The 17,942-nt window shown below is 51.2% G+C and overlaps 6 protein-coding genes across 6 annotated transcripts; 3 read left to right on the top strand and 3 right to left on the bottom strand.

Annotated features, from left to right (window-relative positions):
* Positions 1-1,670: 1,670 nt before the first annotated feature.
* JCM6883_004007 (uncharacterized protein) lies at positions 1,671-3,495 on the top strand (the record flags this gene model as incomplete). The annotated part of the gene is made up of 9 exons (XM_076634785.1): positions 1,671-1,867; positions 1,973-1,981; positions 2,056-2,164; positions 2,283-2,312; positions 2,465-2,729; positions 2,803-2,869; positions 2,939-3,078; positions 3,150-3,418; positions 3,490-3,495. 9 exons carry the CDS (start codon positions 1,671-1,673, stop codon positions 3,493-3,495), a joined length of 1,092 nt encoding a protein of 363 aa, XP_076485229.1.
* A 493-nt stretch (positions 3,496-3,988) lies between these two features.
* JCM6883_004006 (uncharacterized protein) lies at positions 3,989-6,462 on the bottom strand (the record flags this gene model as incomplete). The annotated part of the gene is made up of 11 exons (XM_076634784.1): positions 3,989-4,191; positions 4,263-4,479; positions 4,540-5,021; positions 5,083-5,246; positions 5,306-5,456; positions 5,543-5,582; positions 5,668-5,751; positions 5,818-5,904; positions 6,045-6,057; positions 6,125-6,173; positions 6,279-6,462. The coding sequence occupies 11 exons, from the start codon at positions 6,460-6,462 to the stop codon at positions 3,989-3,991; spliced, it is 1,674 nt and encodes a 557-aa protein (XP_076485228.1).
* Positions 6,463-7,711: 1,249 nt separating this feature from the next.
* On the top strand, positions 7,712-10,745 carry MCM5 (MCM DNA helicase complex subunit MCM5; the record flags this gene model as incomplete). Its single annotated transcript, XM_076634783.1, has 13 exons — positions 7,712-7,732; positions 7,802-8,083; positions 8,144-8,293; positions 8,359-8,528; positions 8,598-8,844; positions 8,910-9,102; positions 9,169-9,398; positions 9,467-9,703; positions 9,769-9,852; positions 9,919-10,028; positions 10,099-10,227; positions 10,293-10,565; positions 10,643-10,745. The coding sequence occupies 13 exons, from the start codon at positions 7,712-7,714 to the stop codon at positions 10,743-10,745; spliced, it is 2,229 nt and encodes a 742-aa protein (XP_076485227.1).
* Positions 10,746-11,716: 971 nt separating this feature from the next.
* Positions 11,717-12,592, top strand: JCM6883_004004 (uncharacterized protein; the record flags this gene model as incomplete). Its single annotated transcript, XM_076634782.1, has 1 exon — positions 11,717-12,592. One exon carries the CDS (start codon positions 11,717-11,719, stop codon positions 12,590-12,592), a length of 876 nt encoding a protein of 291 aa, XP_076485226.1.
* A 668-nt stretch (positions 12,593-13,260) lies between these two features.
* Positions 13,261-14,174, bottom strand: JCM6883_004003 (zinc finger MYND domain-containing protein; the record flags this gene model as incomplete). Its single annotated transcript, XM_076634781.1, has 3 exons — positions 13,261-13,723; positions 13,782-13,993; positions 14,061-14,174. The coding sequence occupies 3 exons, from the start codon at positions 14,172-14,174 to the stop codon at positions 13,261-13,263; spliced, it is 789 nt and encodes a 262-aa protein (XP_076485225.1).
* Positions 14,175-14,940: 766 nt separating this feature from the next.
* Positions 14,941-17,729, bottom strand: LDB17 (Ldb17p; the record flags this gene model as incomplete). The annotated part of the gene is made up of 6 exons (XM_076634780.1): positions 14,941-16,188; positions 16,260-16,423; positions 16,488-16,799; positions 16,872-17,426; positions 17,496-17,567; positions 17,678-17,729. The coding sequence occupies 6 exons, from the start codon at positions 17,727-17,729 to the stop codon at positions 14,941-14,943; spliced, it is 2,403 nt and encodes an 800-aa protein (XP_076485224.1).
* Between the last annotated feature and the right edge of the window lie 213 nt (positions 17,730-17,942).

Here is a 17,942-nt window from a genome sequence, read left to right as displayed (position 1 = left end):
TCGCAGTCTATGATATCTGGGTGTCACTGAAGATTGCGAGAGAGATCGCGAAAGAGCTGCAAGTGCTTGACGAGCTGGCAGGCCTGCTCGAATGGGAAACGAGGAAAGCCTGGAGCGTCGAGGACAAGGAAGAAGGCGGCTTGGTACACAAGTGAGCCTTCGCTCCATCTTGAGAGGATCAACCAACTGACAATCTCTTATTGGTGAGTAGCTGGAAGATTGCTTCGGATCGAATCGCACCTCAAGAATATTCAACTCAGCAGATGCTCTCGTGAGGCCTCTGTCATATCCTCCGGACAAATCTGACGTTAATCGTGCTGGTTTGAATTGGTTCGTACGCAGTGTTTCCTTCCCGCGAGTTCACCTCCTACCCTCCGGTTCTCAGGTCCGAACCCTTCTTCCTCCCTCGGCCACCTTCAAATCGTACAACTCCTCGCCCCCAACGGATTCAGCTATATCTTACGATACACTCTGGGTCAAATTGACAGAATGGTCTGTCAGCGAATACGAGAAATGGCTCGAATTTTCTTCATCGTCAGAGGAGAACCATCCTACTCAGTCTTCGTCCTCCTCGTCCTCGTCGGATCCTCCAGATAGTACATCATGGGATCTTCCAGATAGCGCATCAACAAACGACTCTTCAGAACGAAATCCCCACGACGAACCCTCCCTCACACCGCTCTTTCTGTTCTCGACCCTGTCCCCACTCATTTCCCTCTCCAATTTGCTCCCTCCGACAAGTTCCACTTCCACCTCGTCGAATCAGGCCAATCATCTCGAGGACATCGTCCTGTCACGCTCGGAATTGCTACCCTCAACTTCGAATACCGCCGACAACACTGGGCTCGAAACGATCGTGCGCTCGAAAGGGAGTTTGTATCTGGTGGACGCTATCTCCAGGCTCGCTCTCGATACCTACCGTCGAACGGGTTCGAATGAAGGAGGAGGAAGAGAAGGGAATTCCGCAACCGAAAACAAGAGAGATTCGGATTGGAGGAAACGTCTCGAAGAAAGGATCGAGAATCTCGAGGGGAAGACAAGCGCCGAGGCGGGTGAGGTGCAGCGAGAAGAGCTTAGTACTGAGGAAGGTGAAGTGGAGTCGTTATCAACGTTGAGGGAAGAGTTACAGTCGGTGAAGGAAAGGATTCGAAAACTTGAGAACGAGGGAGGGTCAGTCACCGGAAACGGAACCGGTCTAAAACCCCGAGTCGAGGGCAACAAGGATAATGAAGACGTGAGTTCTGGCGCGGGCGCAGAGATAGGACACGGAGGAAAGCAGGCAGGAAGAGGAGCAAACGATGTACGACTCGGGATTAAAGAACTCAAGTCGGCGATTGATTACGCTTTTGTACGCCTCCTACTGGTCTCGGTTGGCGCGCTCGTATTCGTGTATTGGTTTAGGTAGCAAAGCTGCAAGCTAGAAACGTTCTTCTTCTCGAGCGCAAAGTCTCAATTTCATACCGGCGAAATAAACTTCCGGTGAATCAGCAGCCGCAATGAGAGCATAACTAGTTCGGCAGGGAAGAAGGGTGAACACTGAAAAAGATAGAGAGAAGTTGATGAATCATGACTTCATCAGTCGAGGTTTCTGCATGCGCTCAAGTTTTTGTCAAACGTTTCTTTGTGCTTCTTCTCGCCTTCCCTTCTCTCTCCTCACTTTTCCACCAAACATGATTCCCCGACAATTCACTCAGACTCTACGCACTCAACTCTCGAGGCGCACGTTTACCTCGAAGGCTGCGCCCGTCGCTCCTCGCGTCGTCTCAGCTCCTCTCGCCCGCTCCAACAACCGTTTCATCTCCTCGACCGCCGAAGTGAATGGACAAGAACCTTCGCACGCTGCTGTTCGAGAGGATATCCAAATCCCGTATGTTTTCTCGGATGATGACCTTTTCCATTTCCCCCTTTGATCGTCGAAATTTTCAAACGCTAACTCCCCTTGGGTTAAAACTTGGTTCGAATGTGCACACAGCTACCCTGAGTGAGTTCTATGCCTGTAAAAGCGTTGAGTTTACGAGACGAGCTAGCTGACACATGTTCGTGGCATTCGCGCAGAGAGGAAGATTTCAAACCTGGAGATTTGGGTCACTCGATGGAGGGTCCCAACGTGGACGTTGGACGACACACTCGACGAACTCTCGCTTCCTTCTCCATGACTGACAAGGTGCGTTTCTGCTCTTTCACCTCCAGAAAGTCGCGCAAGTGGGGGTGGGACGATTCGCGAATCTCCCGCTCCTCCCGCTGCAGCTTGCGAGTATGTCCTGACGATACGCTACATGTAGGTTTGCGTCGTTACCGGAGCTGCCCGTGGTGTAAGTTTTCTTCTCTTCTTCCCCCATCTCTTCCCCCAGATGAGCGTCATCCTTCTCCGGATCTTCCACCGAAACATGGGATTTCTTCTCGACCTACGACATCAATACTCTCATAAGACACCGAGGACTAATAGTTCTCTCTGGCGCTACAGCTCGGTAACTTGATTGCCCGTACATTCGCCGAATCTGGTTCGAATGCCGTTGTCATCCTCGACCTCGACCAGAAAATGGCCGAACAAGCCGCCGACGACCTCGTCAAGTGGTTCGTCGAACATGGCCAGGCGAAGCCTGGAGAAATCTCGGCGATCGGACTCGGTTGCGATGTCGCAAACGAAGAGAGCGTACAAACCTGCTTCAAGACCGTCGTAGACAAGTACGGTCGAGTCGACGTTCTCGTCAACGCTGCTGGTATCGTCGGTGAGTCCTGTTCTCGACGCTCGAGGTTCTAGTGTGAGCAAGCGAACTGACTTGAGCTTTTGCTTTTCTTCAGAGAACTTCCCTGCTACGGAATACCCTGGCGAGAAGCTCCGCAAATTGATGGCTATCAACGTCGAAGGGTGAGTCTCGCTTTCTCCAGCGCAGGTAAACCCAAAAAAACTCACACCTTTGTGATTTTGCTTTTCCAGTTCTTTCTACACCGCTCGAGAGGCTGCAAAGGATATGATGCGCCGAAACGCTCCCGGATCGATCGTTCTCATCGGTTCCATGTCCGGAGCTGCCGTCAACATCCCCCAACCTCAATCTCCTTACAACGCCAGTAAAGCTGGTTAGTTTTTCTTTTCTTTTCTTCCTGTCCTTTTCTGTTTCTTGCTCAAACTGATTACTCTCACGCTCCAGCTGTCCGACACTTGGCCTCTTCCCTCGCCGTCGAATGGGCTACCAAGAACATTCGAGTCAACGTCATCTCGCCCGGATACATGGCTACCGCTCTCACTCGAGTTATCCTCGACCGCGATCCCGAATTACGAGACGCTTGGGTCAACTTGACTCCTATGGGCCGAATCGGAGAGCCCGAAGATCTCAAGGGTGCCGTTATCTACCTCGCTTCCGACGCGAGTTCATTCACTACCGGTGCTGATCTCCGTGTCGACGGTGGTTACACTCTCGTGAGTCGCTTCTCCGAATTCTCGTATACTCGAGTATCTATCCTAACTCGTCCATCGCTCAATTTCTGTAGACCTAAACGCATCTTCTTCAAATCTACTTTATACCTCACTCTACCTTATTTCTTCTCTCACGATTTTGTAGCCCTTCACCTCAACTCGTCGTTTGTTCGATACCCCAAACCGAATCGTTCTTTTCTCTTCTCTACTTTTTACCTCGTTCTGCTTTGTGCTTTTCGTTCCTCTCTTGCAAAACTCGTTACATACTTTCTCCCAGCGCAACTAGGTGCGAGTGGAGAGGGTGTGTTGGAAGAGCCGAGACCAGAGAACAGGAATCCCTGATCATCAAGTAGCTGTGAGTCGGAGAGGCTGAGCGGAGCAGCTGAGCTCGAGCAGACAAACAGACGCAGGCAGGAGCTCGAAGAGGCGAGCAACAATAAGAAGAAAAGTTCCAACAATTCTGTAATTTTGACGTTCTCTACACTTAAGAAACATGATATCGAGAGATGCGCGAACAAGGAAGGGAGATGCAAACCAGAAACCGACACAGGGGAAAACCGCAAGGAGAAAGATCTAAGCTCCCTCCCACAGCTTCTTCCACCAAGGAAGTTTGCCGCGAGCCGCCTCTTCCTCCTCCCATGCGGCTTGATCCATATCGAACTCTTTGCGACCGGAGACGAGGTCGACTTCTTCTGGTTTGATGACTCGAGTCTTGTAGTATAGTTTGTGTCCGAAGTAAAGGAATGCGTAGATAGGAAGACCGAGGTAAGCAGTGACTGTGAAGGAAGGCAAAGTCAGTAGCTGGATAACCTCGTGGAAGAAACGCGGGAGAGAAGAGATGACTCACTGAAACTGTCGTGCTTGAACTTGGGAGTGAAACTGTCGAATCCTTTGAAGAAAGTGACGATTCCGACAAAGATGAGGCAGACCCAGGCGAAGTAAGGTTGGAAAGGAGCCTTCCAGGGGAGAGTATCGCGCGAGATGCCTTGAGCCTTGAGAGCTTTCATGAATCGAATGTGACTCCAAAGAATTGACATCCAGGTAAGAGCTCCGAAGATCGTGACCTGATTTACAGCAAACAGTCAGAAAGAGAGCTGATGAGAGGATAAAACAGAAAGACTCACCAAGGCGGTGAAGTATCCGAACACTTTCTTCGAACCCGAACTGACGTTCATGTAAGCGATGCAGCAAATGGCCGTGCAGAAGAGTAAGGAGTAGTAAGGAGTGTGCCATCGGTTCGTCCTCATGAAGAAGCGAGGAGCTTGACCTTCGGCGGCCAAGGCGTAGAGAGTCCTCGAACCGATGTAGAGATCAGAATTGGCGGCTGATAGGACGAATAGAAGAATGGCTCCGTTAATGATGTCGGGTAAGATCTTGATGTTGGCGCGCTGGATCGCTAAGACGAAAGGAGAAGCGGCGGCACTGGTCGATTTCTTGGTCGCGGCGAGAAGTTCCGGATCGGTAGCTTTGACCAAGAGTCCGACGACGAAGATTGAACCGACGTAGAAGATCAGGAGACGCCAGAAGGTCCTGCGGATCGTGGCGGGGACGGTCTTGCGAGGGTTCTTCGCTTCTCCGAAAGTGACACCGACGAGCTCGCATCCCACTGTGCTCATAGAGACATCGCGTCAGTATGAAGAATGACTTCGAGTCAGGATAGCACGTACTGTAGGCGAACAAAGCCGTGACCATGCAAGACCAGAAGCCGAGGAAGACACCGGTATCGTTTTGGAAGATGTAGTGAGAGAAGGGTTGGTCTCGCCAGTAGCGGAAACCGATTCGTTCAACTCCAGCTCCTCCAAGATCGATGATGATACCGACTAGAATGAGTCTATGGGAAGAATCACGTCAGTCAAATTATCTGCGAAGAACGGCACCTTGTAGACTAACCCGGTGAGAGTGATAATTTTGAGGAACGAAGCCCAGAATTCGACCTCTCCGAAGACCTCGATTCCCAAGCAGTTGACGATGAAGCATCCTACGATGTAGATCGTGATCCACGCGGCGACGGGAACTTTGTCGGTCCAGTATTGTACGACGACTGCACGGAAGAAAAGGAAAAAGGAGAAAACGAAACCGTCAGTTTCTGCGCTTCAACGATGAAGCTTTGAAGGATGCAGAACGCACTGGCACCGGCAGTAATGTTGTTGGGAGTGACGACGAGATACTGTAACGGATAGCGGAACGTGTAAGCGAAGAGCTCAACGAGAAAAAAACGAAAATCGAGCGAAAGCTGCGACGGGACTACTTACCTTCAAGAGGTAGTTCCATCCCAGAGCGAAACCCATACTGGGGTCTACGAACCTGGTAGCGTATCCTCCGAATCCTTTCTTGTGCTGAAGATAGAAGATAATCATCAGTCCTGACCTTTTTGAGAAGATGCAAGGGGAAAGGGAACGAACAGGGAATTGAGTCGCCATCTCACCAAGCGAGCACATTACTCCGAAGCACATCGCACCCATTACAACGTAAGCAATGAGCAAGCCCACCTGATAAGGAGAAGGAAAAGAAAGAAGGGAAAAGGAAAGGGAAAAAGGAAAGGGAAAAGGAAAAGGGAAAAGGAGAAGGAAAAGGAGAAGGGTCAGCCTGCGGTGTTCGTTGACCGTATAGAAAGCATCAATGAACTCACAGGCCCACCTCGCCTATCGCCGAAAAAAAGAAGAAGAGTCAGCCTGCGATATCAAAGTTGACCTTATATGACTAGCTTACGAGAGACCAGCTCCTGATCCAATGACCAAACCCGTACCGATGGAACCACCTGCACGAGACAAACAGTCAGTGAGCCGAAACGAATGAAAAACAATAATCCTCGCGAAATAGCGGACCGCAGAGGGCGGCGACGAAAATAGGGCTCGTAGCTCACCGATAGCAATCATAGAGATTTGTCGCGCCTTCAAACCTCGGTGAAGGTCTTCACCCTCTCGAATCCCCTCTTCCTCAATCTGACCGCGTTCAATGGGACCGCCCCTCGAGATGACCGTCGCTGTTGTACCATCCTGAGGTTTATCGTCGAAACCGAGATCCTTCTCGTAATCCGGGTTTGACATCGCTCTTTGTCGATAAGGAAGAAGTGAAGGAGAGCAGAAAGAGAGTTGAAAAATTAGCGCTTCGCCCAGACCCGTCCGATCAAAGGTCAACGGCAGACCGCCTATCTTCTCCGCGTGGAGTACATACTGTAAGCTTGGCGAGAAAGGTTTTCTTTCAAGTGTCCTTCTTGCGAGCTTTGTGGACAAAGTAGCTACAGCACAGCAGTGTGCGCGTGACGAACAGTTGACGGTGGCGGGGGAGCAGAAGGAACTCTTTGGCCGCGGCGGGTAAGCTCGACTCAGTTGGTCAAAGCGCAGAGCCTTTCCTCTTCTCTCGAGCGAACGAATGCCTGCTGCTCTTCGACAAGTCTCCTTTTGATGCGTAGATAACGAATAGCTGAGTGTTATCTGCAGTGAGCAAGAGCCAGCGGGGCCTCGACAGCGTCCCCCTTTCACGAGCCAGCTTCGAGATTACGCCGTAAAGCCACCATTGCGTAAGGGCGAAGTCTGAGCTGTGACCTGTCATGGTCACGAGTCGCTGTTAGTCGGCGTGGGCGGCGCATTGAAGTCGGAAATCGCCAAAGTGTGAGGATGCAACTCTTGAGGGCCAGCGCAAAAGTCCGTTTTTGCTCCCCCGTAACACCGGTACAGTACCGAGAGTCCTAGCCCAGTCTCTGCCGTCAGATGCGCGAGCGCGCGAGCTTGGGGTTGGTATGTTGATCCGCTCAACCGTGCACTGTGGTCGTCAATTGAAGCGAGTCTTTTGACGAGCTTGAACCGCTTTTTTCCGTCACAAGCTTTGCGTCCCCATGTCGAGCGACATGCGTCCCGGACTGTTAGCATGACCCAACTCCTATAGCTCAAAAAGGATGTGTCGACCTGAACGTCAAGTACGACTTTCAAGGGCCTTCACTGCAGAATGCCAGCGGATCGTGACTTGCGCGCGATTCTGTGCGAGAGGATTTGTCCACGTCGTTCGTCTTCCGCGAAGTCGATAAGTCCCTTCTTCCCTTACCTGGCAGCTGTCGTCGGAATGGGCAATTGTACATCGTGAACGTGGAGAGTCGGCGAACTTGCAGCACGTGACTTTCGACTGGACTCGCGAAAACCGGGAGGTCGCCAGGACATGAAGTCCGCCCATATAGGCTTGGAGTTGCTGAGGTCGAAAGGTAGAGATCGTGAGCGTGTGCAACTTTCAGAACGCGAAAGAACCAATTTGCGACGCGACTTTGTTCTTCATCTCTGTTCTCCCATTCTCGACACAATCAATATGAACGGCTTTGACAGAGGTGTAAGCAGTCCCTTTCTCCACGTACACACCCGCTCGATAGCTGAACCCTCGCGCGTCTGTCTCTCATAGTCGGTTTATTCGGTACCAGTTTATGGAGGTCCTCTCAGTCACGCCTCTGGAGCATCAAACGCGAACGGAAACCCTGGTATACTCAACACAAAGACCATCGCCGACTTTCAGCAGTTCATCACAGAGTTCAGAGAAGATGAAGCGTTCATCTACCGGGATCGACTCAGAGCGAATTGTTTGAGGAAAGAGTGGACGCTCGAGGTAGAGATGACCCATCTGATCGGATGGAGGGAAGATCTGGCAAGTCGGTGCAGGTCTGAACCGGGAGAAGTTGTTCCTCTCGTAAGTTATCTCTAAACTTCTTTCCTCCGATCGTTTTTAACACACTTCAATGCGCAACAGTTTGAGGTTGCCTTACGGAATGTCGCGAGAAATCTCCTGTACCCGACGGCAGCGAGCGAAGAAGAGCGAAGAGAGCGACAGAAAGGTGTACCAGAAATTCAGCTCCAACTTCGAAGTGCGAGTCGTTTGATGCAGTTCCGAGAACTAGGTGTAAGCTCTCTCGCCTCCTTCGCGATGACTCCACCGGGAACTGACAATTCTTCGAATCCCGACAGGCTTCAAGCATTTCGAACCTCGTTCGCATTCCCGGAATCGTCATTTCCGCCTCTGTCCTCTCGTCTCGTGCGGTTGGCCTTCATCTCAACTGCAAGTCATGTCGTCACGTTACCGAAATGGAGGTTCAAGGAGGATTCTCGGGATTCCAATTGCCTCGAAAATGTGGATCGTAAGTTTAGCGGCGAACGACAGACAGTAACCTGAACCCTTAGATTGACTGATTTCTTCCGTTTGATAGTGGTGCCGCTCCTGATGGAGGTCCAAAAGATTGTCCGCTCGACCCTTACATGATCGTTCACGACAAATGCACTTTCGTCGATCAACAAACTATCAAACTGCAAGAAGCTCCCGACATGGTCCCGACTGGAGAATTACCTCGTCACTTGATCCTCAGCGTCGATCGATACTCGACTGGAAAGGTAGTACCGGGATCGAGAATAGTCGCGACGGGAATCTACTCGACGTTTCAAGCGGGAAAGGGAAGGGTGAGTCTTCTACGTTCACTCTGCTTCGGATCGATGCAGAAGACTGACGTTCGAATGCGCAATAGCGAGATACGCCTGTCGCACTACGTACGCCTTACCTCCGAGTACTGGGACTCGAAGTCGACCGAGAAGGAGCTGGAGGAGGAGCGAGAAATTTCACGGCAGAGGAGGAAGAAGAGTTTGAAAAGATGGGGAAACAACCTGGGATCTACGAAAAGTTCTCGAGAAGTATCGCTCCCAGTATCTTCGGAAACGATGGTGAGCTTTTTTTTCTCGACATCGAAAACTTTGATTGAGAACTCACACACCTTTTTTCTCGAACAGACATCAAGAAGTCAATCGCTTGTCTGCTATTCGGAGGATCGAAAAAGGTACTACCCGACGGTATGCGGCTGCGAGGAGATATCAACGTTCTCATGCTGGGAGATCCCGGTACCGCCAAATCTCAACTCCTCAAATTCGTCGAGAAAGTTTCGCCAATCGCGGTTTACACAAGTGGAAAGGGTAGTTCAGCTGCTGGTCTGACGGCAAGTGTTCAACGTGATCCAACCTCTGTGCGTTTCCTCCCCTTTCCTCTCAGCCTCCTTTTGCGGGTCTGACTCTTCCCCTCTCTTTCGATCAGCGCGAGTTCTATCTCGAGGGAGGTGCGATGGTCTTAGCCGATGGAGGAGTCGTCTGCATTGACGAGTTTGACAAGATGCGAGACGAAGATCGAGTCGCCATTCACGAAGCTATGGAACAACAAACCATCTCTATCGCCAAGGCTGGAATTACGACCATTCTCAACTCTCGTACAAGTGTTCTCGCTGCGGCTAACCCTGTCTTCGGTCGATACGATGACATGAAAACTCCCGGAGAGGTGAGCGATTCTCCTCGTCCGTCCCGAAAGAATCATAGAATCGACTGACACATCGCCTCGAATAGAACATCGATTTCCAAACGACCATCTTGTCTCGTTTCGACATGATCTTCATTGTCAAAGACGAACACAATGAAGCGCGAGATGCTGTGAATTTCTCTTCTGAAAACGGATTTGTCGCGACTACTGCTGACCATTCTTTCTTGGCATTCCAGACGATCGCGAAACACGTGATGAACATTCACATGAACCGAGCGACCGAGAGTAGTGCCGTTGGAGAAATCGACATTGAGAAAATGAAGCGTTACATCTCGTACTGCAAAGCGTGAGCTCCGTCCCTTTCGTGGATCTCTGTCTATCAGTGTTCAACAACTTACCTGTATTTTGACTCGCAGACGACGGGCCCCTCGATTGTCGGCCGATGCTGCTCAAAAGCTCAGCAGTCACTTTGTTGCACTTCGAAAGCAAGTTCAGCAAGTCGAACGCGACAATAACGAACGATCCTCGATTCCGATCACTGTCCGGTAAGCGTCTATTCGTTATCTTAGCATCTCGGGGGATGGTGTGCTGACAGCCATGAACCCTGCAGTCAACTAGAGGCGATCATTCGTATCTCGGAATCTCTCGCGAAGATTGAGCTCAGAACAGAAGTCCTCGATCAGCACGTCGACGAAGCTATTCGACTGTTCAAGTTCTCGACGATGGACGCTGTTCGTGCTGGGAACATCGATGGAATGACCAAGGGAGAATTGATGGAAGAAATCGAAGCGATCGAGAGGGATTTGAGGCAACGCAACAAGCTCGGAACTGGTCGAACGATGCCTTACTCGAGTTTACGAAACTACTACGTTCAGCAACGAGGGTGAGCACTGTTTCTTGCCTCTCAGCGGATCTCCCTTGCTCAACGAAATGGAAACTGACGCTGTCACCCTTCAACAGGTACACTCAACACGCGTTCGATCGCTGTCTCATGATCCTCGAACGAAGCGACGTGATTCAATTCCTTCAACAACGGAGAATGGTCAGGAGGATTGGTGTCTGAGGTTCACTTTTCCGTCACTTTTTAGGTTGTAGCGCTGCTTTGATAGCTTATCTTGTTCATTTTCTCCTCCATGTTATCAACAATAGTGTAGTCCTCTCCGTCAACTCAAGGTTCGTCTCGTTGCGAGGTCCCGTGCGAGGACGAGAGGAGTCGGCGCCGAAGAACGACTCTTCTTCCTCACTCGACTCACTCGCTCTCGCTGAGCGACCTCTTGAACACGCCCAATTGCTCGCCTGATGAACTTTAACTATACAGGAGGGGCTAGGAAGGCTCACAGGCGCTTCTCGGTTCGATCGTCAGTCACTCAACTTTGACTTCTCGGTCAGCGCAGACTAACGCTAGGAGACCTAACGAGATAGTCAGCAGGACGTCACGGGTACTCCCGCCTATCATTCAGCTCAGCGCTATCCCGGTCGAGGACGAGGTGCTCAGGGAAGAGCGAGGCCGGGGGGAGACTCCTTACAAGTCGATGGAGGCGCACGAAAGAGGAGAAGAATAGCCTACGGACACAATGAGATCCCGGTATTCGATTTCGCGCACGCAAGAAGAGACCAGGAGGACCTACGAAGGCTTGAGCGAGAGGATTGGCAAGCTGGCGAGATGAACTCCGTTGGATCCACAGGTACGCTTGCTTTCTTTCACGCAGAGTGACTGGTGGAGTAACTGAGATCGTCTTGCCCCAGGCGGAAAAGAAAACGAGACAGACATTCACCTGCATTCAGGTTTTCAAGGTTCGACGTTGTATTCGCCTTTTTACAAAGGTTCATGGCTCTTGCCGTTCCCGTGCTCAAGGTTGCTTCGATCCTGACACTTCGAGCTCGGCAGAGAACTCCTCGCGAACCTGGACGGTCGCAGCCAACCGCTTCCCTCCGGTTCACAGCGATCTCGCAACCCGATTCATCAACCCTGACTCTCGAGCTACGTTCCCGACCGCTCCTTCGCCAGCAGCAAACGCTTCTAGTCAATCTCCAATGAGGTCTTACTCTACCCTGAATCCTCACGCAAACCCTTCGCCGGTTGTGTCGAGTTCGGGTTTTTCGAATTTACCTTGTCTCTCCATTATCAGTACTCCTCCTGGCGACCCTCTCCCTCGTACAACTACTCCTATCGGATCTCCGCCTCCTCCCGATATCCGAAGACACCTCTCGAGACCTCCTTCAATCCTCTCTCCAGCTCGATCCAATTTCTCGAACGAAACGAATTATCCTGCTTCGTCTTCTCGATCGCCCGGTTGTCATCAAGAGGAAGCTCTTCAGTCTTCAACCAAAGCTGTGCACGACTCGAAATCATTGTCAGGCCGCTTCGACTCCTCGAATCTTCAGGTTTCCCCTTCATCCAAAGCCGTTTCGACAGATCCTTACGCAGATCTCTACTCCGACTACGAACGACTCGCTTCTCAACCGATGCTGTTCCCTACGCTTCCTCCTCGAATCGCCGACTGGAGCGGTCCGTGCTCTACTGCTTCGTTCCAGCGAAATCAGCTCGCCTCGAGCTTTGTCTTCACGAACGTGGGCAACGAAGAAGAGGTTAAAGCTGTTACTGGTCAAGGCGAGACGACGTACGTCAGCAATCGAATGGGTGTAGGCTGTAAGGGAATCAACGAGAAAGAAGCGGCGGAGCTCTTGCTCTTTGAGTTGACGCTGAGGTCGAACCGAATCGATCAAGTATATGACGAGGTAGAACAGGACAAGAACGAAGAAGAAGGAAGATTCGATTTGGTGGATTGGAACGAAGCAGATTTCGCAGAAGACTCTCGAGTTGAATTGGTTTCTTCATCGCCTCGCTCTCGCCGACCTCCCGATCCTCCTCCTCCTCTCCTTCTCCGAAGCCATTCTTTGCTCTCGTGAGATCGTTCAAGGTACTCAGAGCATCAATTCAATTGGACAATGGAAAACGAGCATGGGAGTTTTACGTTTGAAAACCGAATGTTGAGGAGTTGACCCGAAATAGAATGCAAAGTGAGTCTTATTTATCACTCCCTTCCGGTCGAGTGGCGAAGACGGAGGCGGACATTGAAGGAGCAATCGACATCGACGCTGATTCTTTGCGACCAACAGCAGCTTCAAAGACGTTGTCAAGGATCCTTCGTCTCGGCTACAACAACTAGGACATACTGGAAAGCTCTCCTTCACTCTGGACTTGTTCCGGTTCTTCTCTCGGAAATTATGTTTCTTTTCAGTCCCACTTCTTTCTTGCCTTTCCCCATTTCTGTGTACCGTATGCTGCGATTGCAATCTTTCATTTCTATCAATCTTGACACAGACAAGACGACGCCGAGAGAAGAAGGAAGGTTCGAAAGGAACGGGGCTCGACAATGAGAGACGAGCACGCTCAAAGTTGGCGTACCTCCAATTCTCTCAAACCTCACCTCGAGCGACGTAACCGGCACGAACGGGGGCCTAGGAGCTTGCATCACAGCGGAAAAGGGTTTACGGTAGAAAGTGAACAACGACAAAACAAGTAACTCAGAAAGACACGAAGAACGGGACAAGACGATTCAAAGACCTTGAGTTCATCATCCAGACCAACCAAAGCGCTCCGCGAGTGGCTTGTACTCGTCAATCATCTCAGCGAAGCATCGTGTATCGTGTTCGTCGAGCCCGGCGGTGTTGAACGCTCGGAGTTCTTCGTAGAAACGGGCGAATGCAAGCTGTTGCCCTTTCTTCGAGTCTTCAAGATCACTTCGCCTTGATTGACCAGGTTGTCTCCCATAATAGAGGGCAACAAACGTATCCAAGACGAGGTGTCGACGGAGTAGGGTGTTTAGTTGCTGAAAGGGGTTCTTGAGGTTGTAGCACAGGATAAAGACGGCCGGTTGTTGGCAACAGACGTTGAAGGCTTCGACGCCAACGGAGCTATTGAGCTGAGGAGGGAAGGATTTGAGGCCGCGGAGTTGTGAACGGCAGAGGGCGACACAAAGGCTCAGTTGAGGTTCCTCGAGGAGCGCTCCTCCTTCAGTGATTCTCGAGAGAAGGGTTCTTCGCAAACAGAATGAGCCGAGGCCTTGGCTGAGAGCGCAGGAAGACATAGACTTACTGCCAATCACCTTGATACAACCCTAACGAGACAATCAACTCGAACAACTTGATTTCGCGCGGCACACCCGAAAGCGGTACCGTCTCCTCCGATTCGGCGTCCCATGGGATATGACGAAGCGAGTCGAGCTTGTGGGCTTCAGCTTTCGAAAGAGGTGGTACCGCGAAGAACAAAGGATCTTTTCCGCAAAGGAGCTTGTGAGTCGGATGAAGCTGTTCCTCCGAGATCGAGGTCGGTCATCTGTTGTCGTTTACATTGATGATCGGAGGGGACACTCACCAATTTCTGACAATTGACGGAACAGAACTTGACGAGTTTGCACTTTGAACAGAGGAACTTTCCGGGTTTGTCGCAGATTGAGCAGGGTGTCGTGGTCTGAGGAGTCGTTGACATTGTTGACCTCGAGGAAAAGCGTTCGAGAGCGATTCGGGAAATCGAGTGAGAGGAAGGAAAGAACGAGACAAACGAGCGACAAGACAAGACAAGACCCAGTTGGTGTGCTGACTCGGATAACTCGAGCTTCGGTCCGTCGTGATCGTTGTGCGGTCATTATACAGTAGAGTACCTGTGTTAGAGCCGGTAACGACCTTTCTCTCGGTTTTGTTTCGTACGACGGCGAAAGAACGATCTCGCGATTCACTCTGCTTCAGCCAGTTCAAGCAAAAACGAGAGTCCTCGATGGCAAAAGCAAAAGAAGAAGGGTTTTGGAGAGGGAGGGAGTCGAACCCTCTGCCTCTCGCAAGCAGGTGAACTGGTTGTGATTCGAGATGCTAAGCGAGCGCTCTACCGATGAGCTACATCCCCGACAACATGAAGGCGCAGCGCAAAAAAAAACATACAAGTATAATAAGCAAAACAGCGTAAAAAGTGGCCTGAGCAAAGAGTTGTTGTCTCCCATCTGCTTGAGCAATCCATTCGACTTGTCATCGCAGCACAGTAGTTTCTCAGGATTGGCGAGAACGGATCAGAGCTCACAGCTAGATAGGCTGAAAGGATGAAACCAGGTGAGGTTTCGAGTTGGACAGAGGGACAAGGCGCCTCGAGAAGCACGAGTAGACATAGCAGGAATTTAACGACAAGGTGAAACCAATGGGGAACACGAGGAAAAAGGAAGAAAAGAGAAATGCAACGATTTTCTCGTACAACAACAACAAGAGAACTAAGCGACTTTGAGACCTTCGAAACCATTCCTGTATCCAGTACGAGGACTCGAAGTCCCTGTCGATGATGGAGGAGGTGGGGGTCTCCTCCTTGCAGAATGCTTCGGACTTGAAAGTTCTCCTCCATGGCCTTCCGACAAATCACCAACTGATGCTGAAGCCGAGATCGGTGTTCGCGGTCGACTAGAGTTTGCGGAAGACAGATTTGTGGAATCAGGAGGTGGGGGCGGTCGTCGACGACGGTGGTTCGAAGCACCGAGCGCGAGTTCTCCTGGCAATGCCGAGGCGGATGGAAGCGGAGGAGCGTCTTCGTCAGGGTAGAAGTGTTTCGAGGAATGCGTCGAGTGTACAGACAGCGAAGTAGAACGAGGTCGAGGGGCGACCAAGGGAAGGGTAGGAGTGATATCGGAAGAATGGAGAGGAGGATGCGAAGCTGACATTGATCGAGGAACGAGTGTCCGATTCGAGGAAGATGGGGAGGAGACGTCGACGTTGTAGGCGGTGAGGTAACGTTGAGCGACGGGGTTGAGGAGGTCGTGTCCTGCTTCGATCGAGGGAACCGAGGAGGGGAGATCCAGGAAGTCTGCTTGAATTGGAGAAGCAACGGCAATCTCTGAATCTCCGAGATTGTGGGTAGCGCTCCATGAATCGTATGATGACTGTACAGCTTGAGGCGGGGCTGAACCTTCTATCGACGACCTTGCGATTTGATCCACAAGGGCTTGTTTCTCCTCCTTTCGAAGGCCTGATTCTCCTCCTCCTTCTTCAAGAGCGTCACCTCCATTGAATCGAGCGATCGAGGAGTGAGACAACGGCGAGTCGACGTAATCGATCGAAGTAGTCGCCGCTTCGTCGTCGAATGACCTCCTCCGTCGTAGAACCGTCTGCGAGGGTTTCTCCGGTCGAACGGGAGCTGGTCGTCTCGTACGCTTTCCCATATTTCCTGCTCCGACCAAATCATGTCCCCCATCGCCCTCCTCCGCGACGGCGACGGCATCAACGCTCAAGGTACTCCCGGTAGTTTCCTTCAACCTTTCCCGATCTTGCAGAGCCCTCAATCCAGCACACCAACTACCTCTCAGATTCCTCTCGACGAGTCTTCTTGTCGTCGGATCGACTTCTCGATACAGCGAGGGTCGAATCAAGGTTTCGAGAATTTTCCGAAGTTCTGGTCGTTTGTAAGGATGATGTCGCATTTGAGTGTTGGTCATCAACGGATGTAGTACTCGTAGGTAAGTGTGTTTGAGCTACACGACTCCGACTACGGTGAGCGACCATATTCGGTACAGAGGAAAGATGAAGAAAACTTAGGACTTACACCTTCAGATTCCTCTCCCAAATCGTGCAGTTCTCGAATGAAGACATCGACGAGCACGCACAAATCGTTGGTGTAGAAGAACTCTTGTGTGCCGGAAGTCGTGAATAGCAGGTAAAGGACTTTGAGGATGAGGAGAGAAACGCAAAGCGAGTCGGGCGTCCCGTCTAGGGCGTAACGAACTAGGTCAATACACGGCGATAGGCTGAGACTGTTGAGCTAGAGACTCACCAGATCTGTTCAGGATGAAGATGATGTTCTCTCCGAACGTTTTACAAGTATCTCCTTTCTCCTTCAAAACTTCAAGTACGAAATTCGGTCCTCTCATCGGTTTCATTTCTTTCTTCGCGTTCGTAGGTAGAATCGGAGGTGGTAGTTGAGCTTGACTCCCCAGAGGTAACACGGGTAGAGCGGAAACCATGAATTGCTCGTTGAGGGCGATGAGGAGTTTGATGAGCGTGTAATTGAAAGTTTCGTCTTCGGCGTCTCGAGTGCGTTCGACGAGCGAGAAGAGGTGAGAGACGAAGGGGAAAGTAAAGTAGGCTAGACGTAACGAAGCAGCAGGTGAGCATAAGAACGCAGAGATCGAGAAACGAGAGAAAGTCGGAAACGTACAGAGTTCGTCTGGCGATAGTTTCTGTACCCTACAAACCTCGTACAGGACTGCCGTAGCTGCCACTCCTACCCGTTCTTCCCACCCCTCTTCCGGCATATCGACCAGTCTCGTCGGTAGAGGTTCTTGATTCTCTTTCGAAGTGATTCCGTGCTCGTGATTCTCCTCGACGACTCCAGCATTCTTGACCCACTTCATCAAGACGGGTACGACTTGTCCCCACAGCTTCCTCATCAACCTGAACACTTTCGAGCTTCCGACGGTGACTCCCATCCCTCCTGACGTCGTAGTTGCTGAGTCTTCTTTCCGTTTTTCGTTCGCATGTCGAATCGTCGCTGGATGAAATCGATCGAAAGCGCCGGTCGGGTAGGCGATGACTTCTCCGAGATGAAGTACGAGCATGAGGGAGACGAATAGAGTCGAAGAGGACGAAGAGGGAGAGGCGATAGATTCGATAATGTTCAAAGTCATTCGATCTCGATGAGACGTAAACAGCGGTGCTTCGAGTAACATGAGGAGGGCGTGGTCGAGAGCTCCTGGTGCTGCCAAGTACTCATCTAACGGACAAAGCGATACAGGTCAGCGGGAAAGAAAAGCAGAGGAGGGGAAGGGCTGGAAATGCTCACCCATGAATTTCGAGAGAAACGCGATATAATTTCGCAATGCATAGTCGAGATCTTCCAATCGCGAGTCTGGAGCTACTTCAATGAGGTCGTCGAGCTCTGTATAGGCGCAAGGGAGGAGGGAGAGGAGAGAGGGGTTATCAGCGGGAGAAAGGGAGACGAAGACGGCAACGAGATCGGCTTACCTGCCCAGAACTGTTCAGGAGTAGTGAAAGTATACTCTTGACCGCATTCCATCGTTCTCCTCCTCCGTCGAACCGGATCCGTCACCACTCGAGGTCAAGGATCAAACAGAATCGGGAATTTTCGCCCTTGCCGCAGGAGATGGCTGTATTGAAGAAGTAGGAGAGTCTGAAGAGGCTGGGCGCGAGTCTGTTCGTGTAGAGTTTGTAGGCGAGATGGTACGAAACCAAGAAGCGATCTCTCCTCCAACATCTCTCTTCCTCTTGA

Source organism: Sporobolomyces salmoneus (genome assembly GCF_050403485.1).
Source record: "Sporobolomyces salmoneus JCM6883 DNA, S_salmoneus_JCM6883_v1_ctg71, whole genome shotgun sequence".
Lineage (NCBI taxonomy): Eukaryota > Fungi > Basidiomycota > Microbotryomycetes > Sporidiobolales > Sporidiobolaceae > Sporobolomyces > Sporobolomyces salmoneus.
Note: the sequence above shows the minus strand (reverse complement) of the source record. Positions and strands in the feature narration are given on the sequence as shown.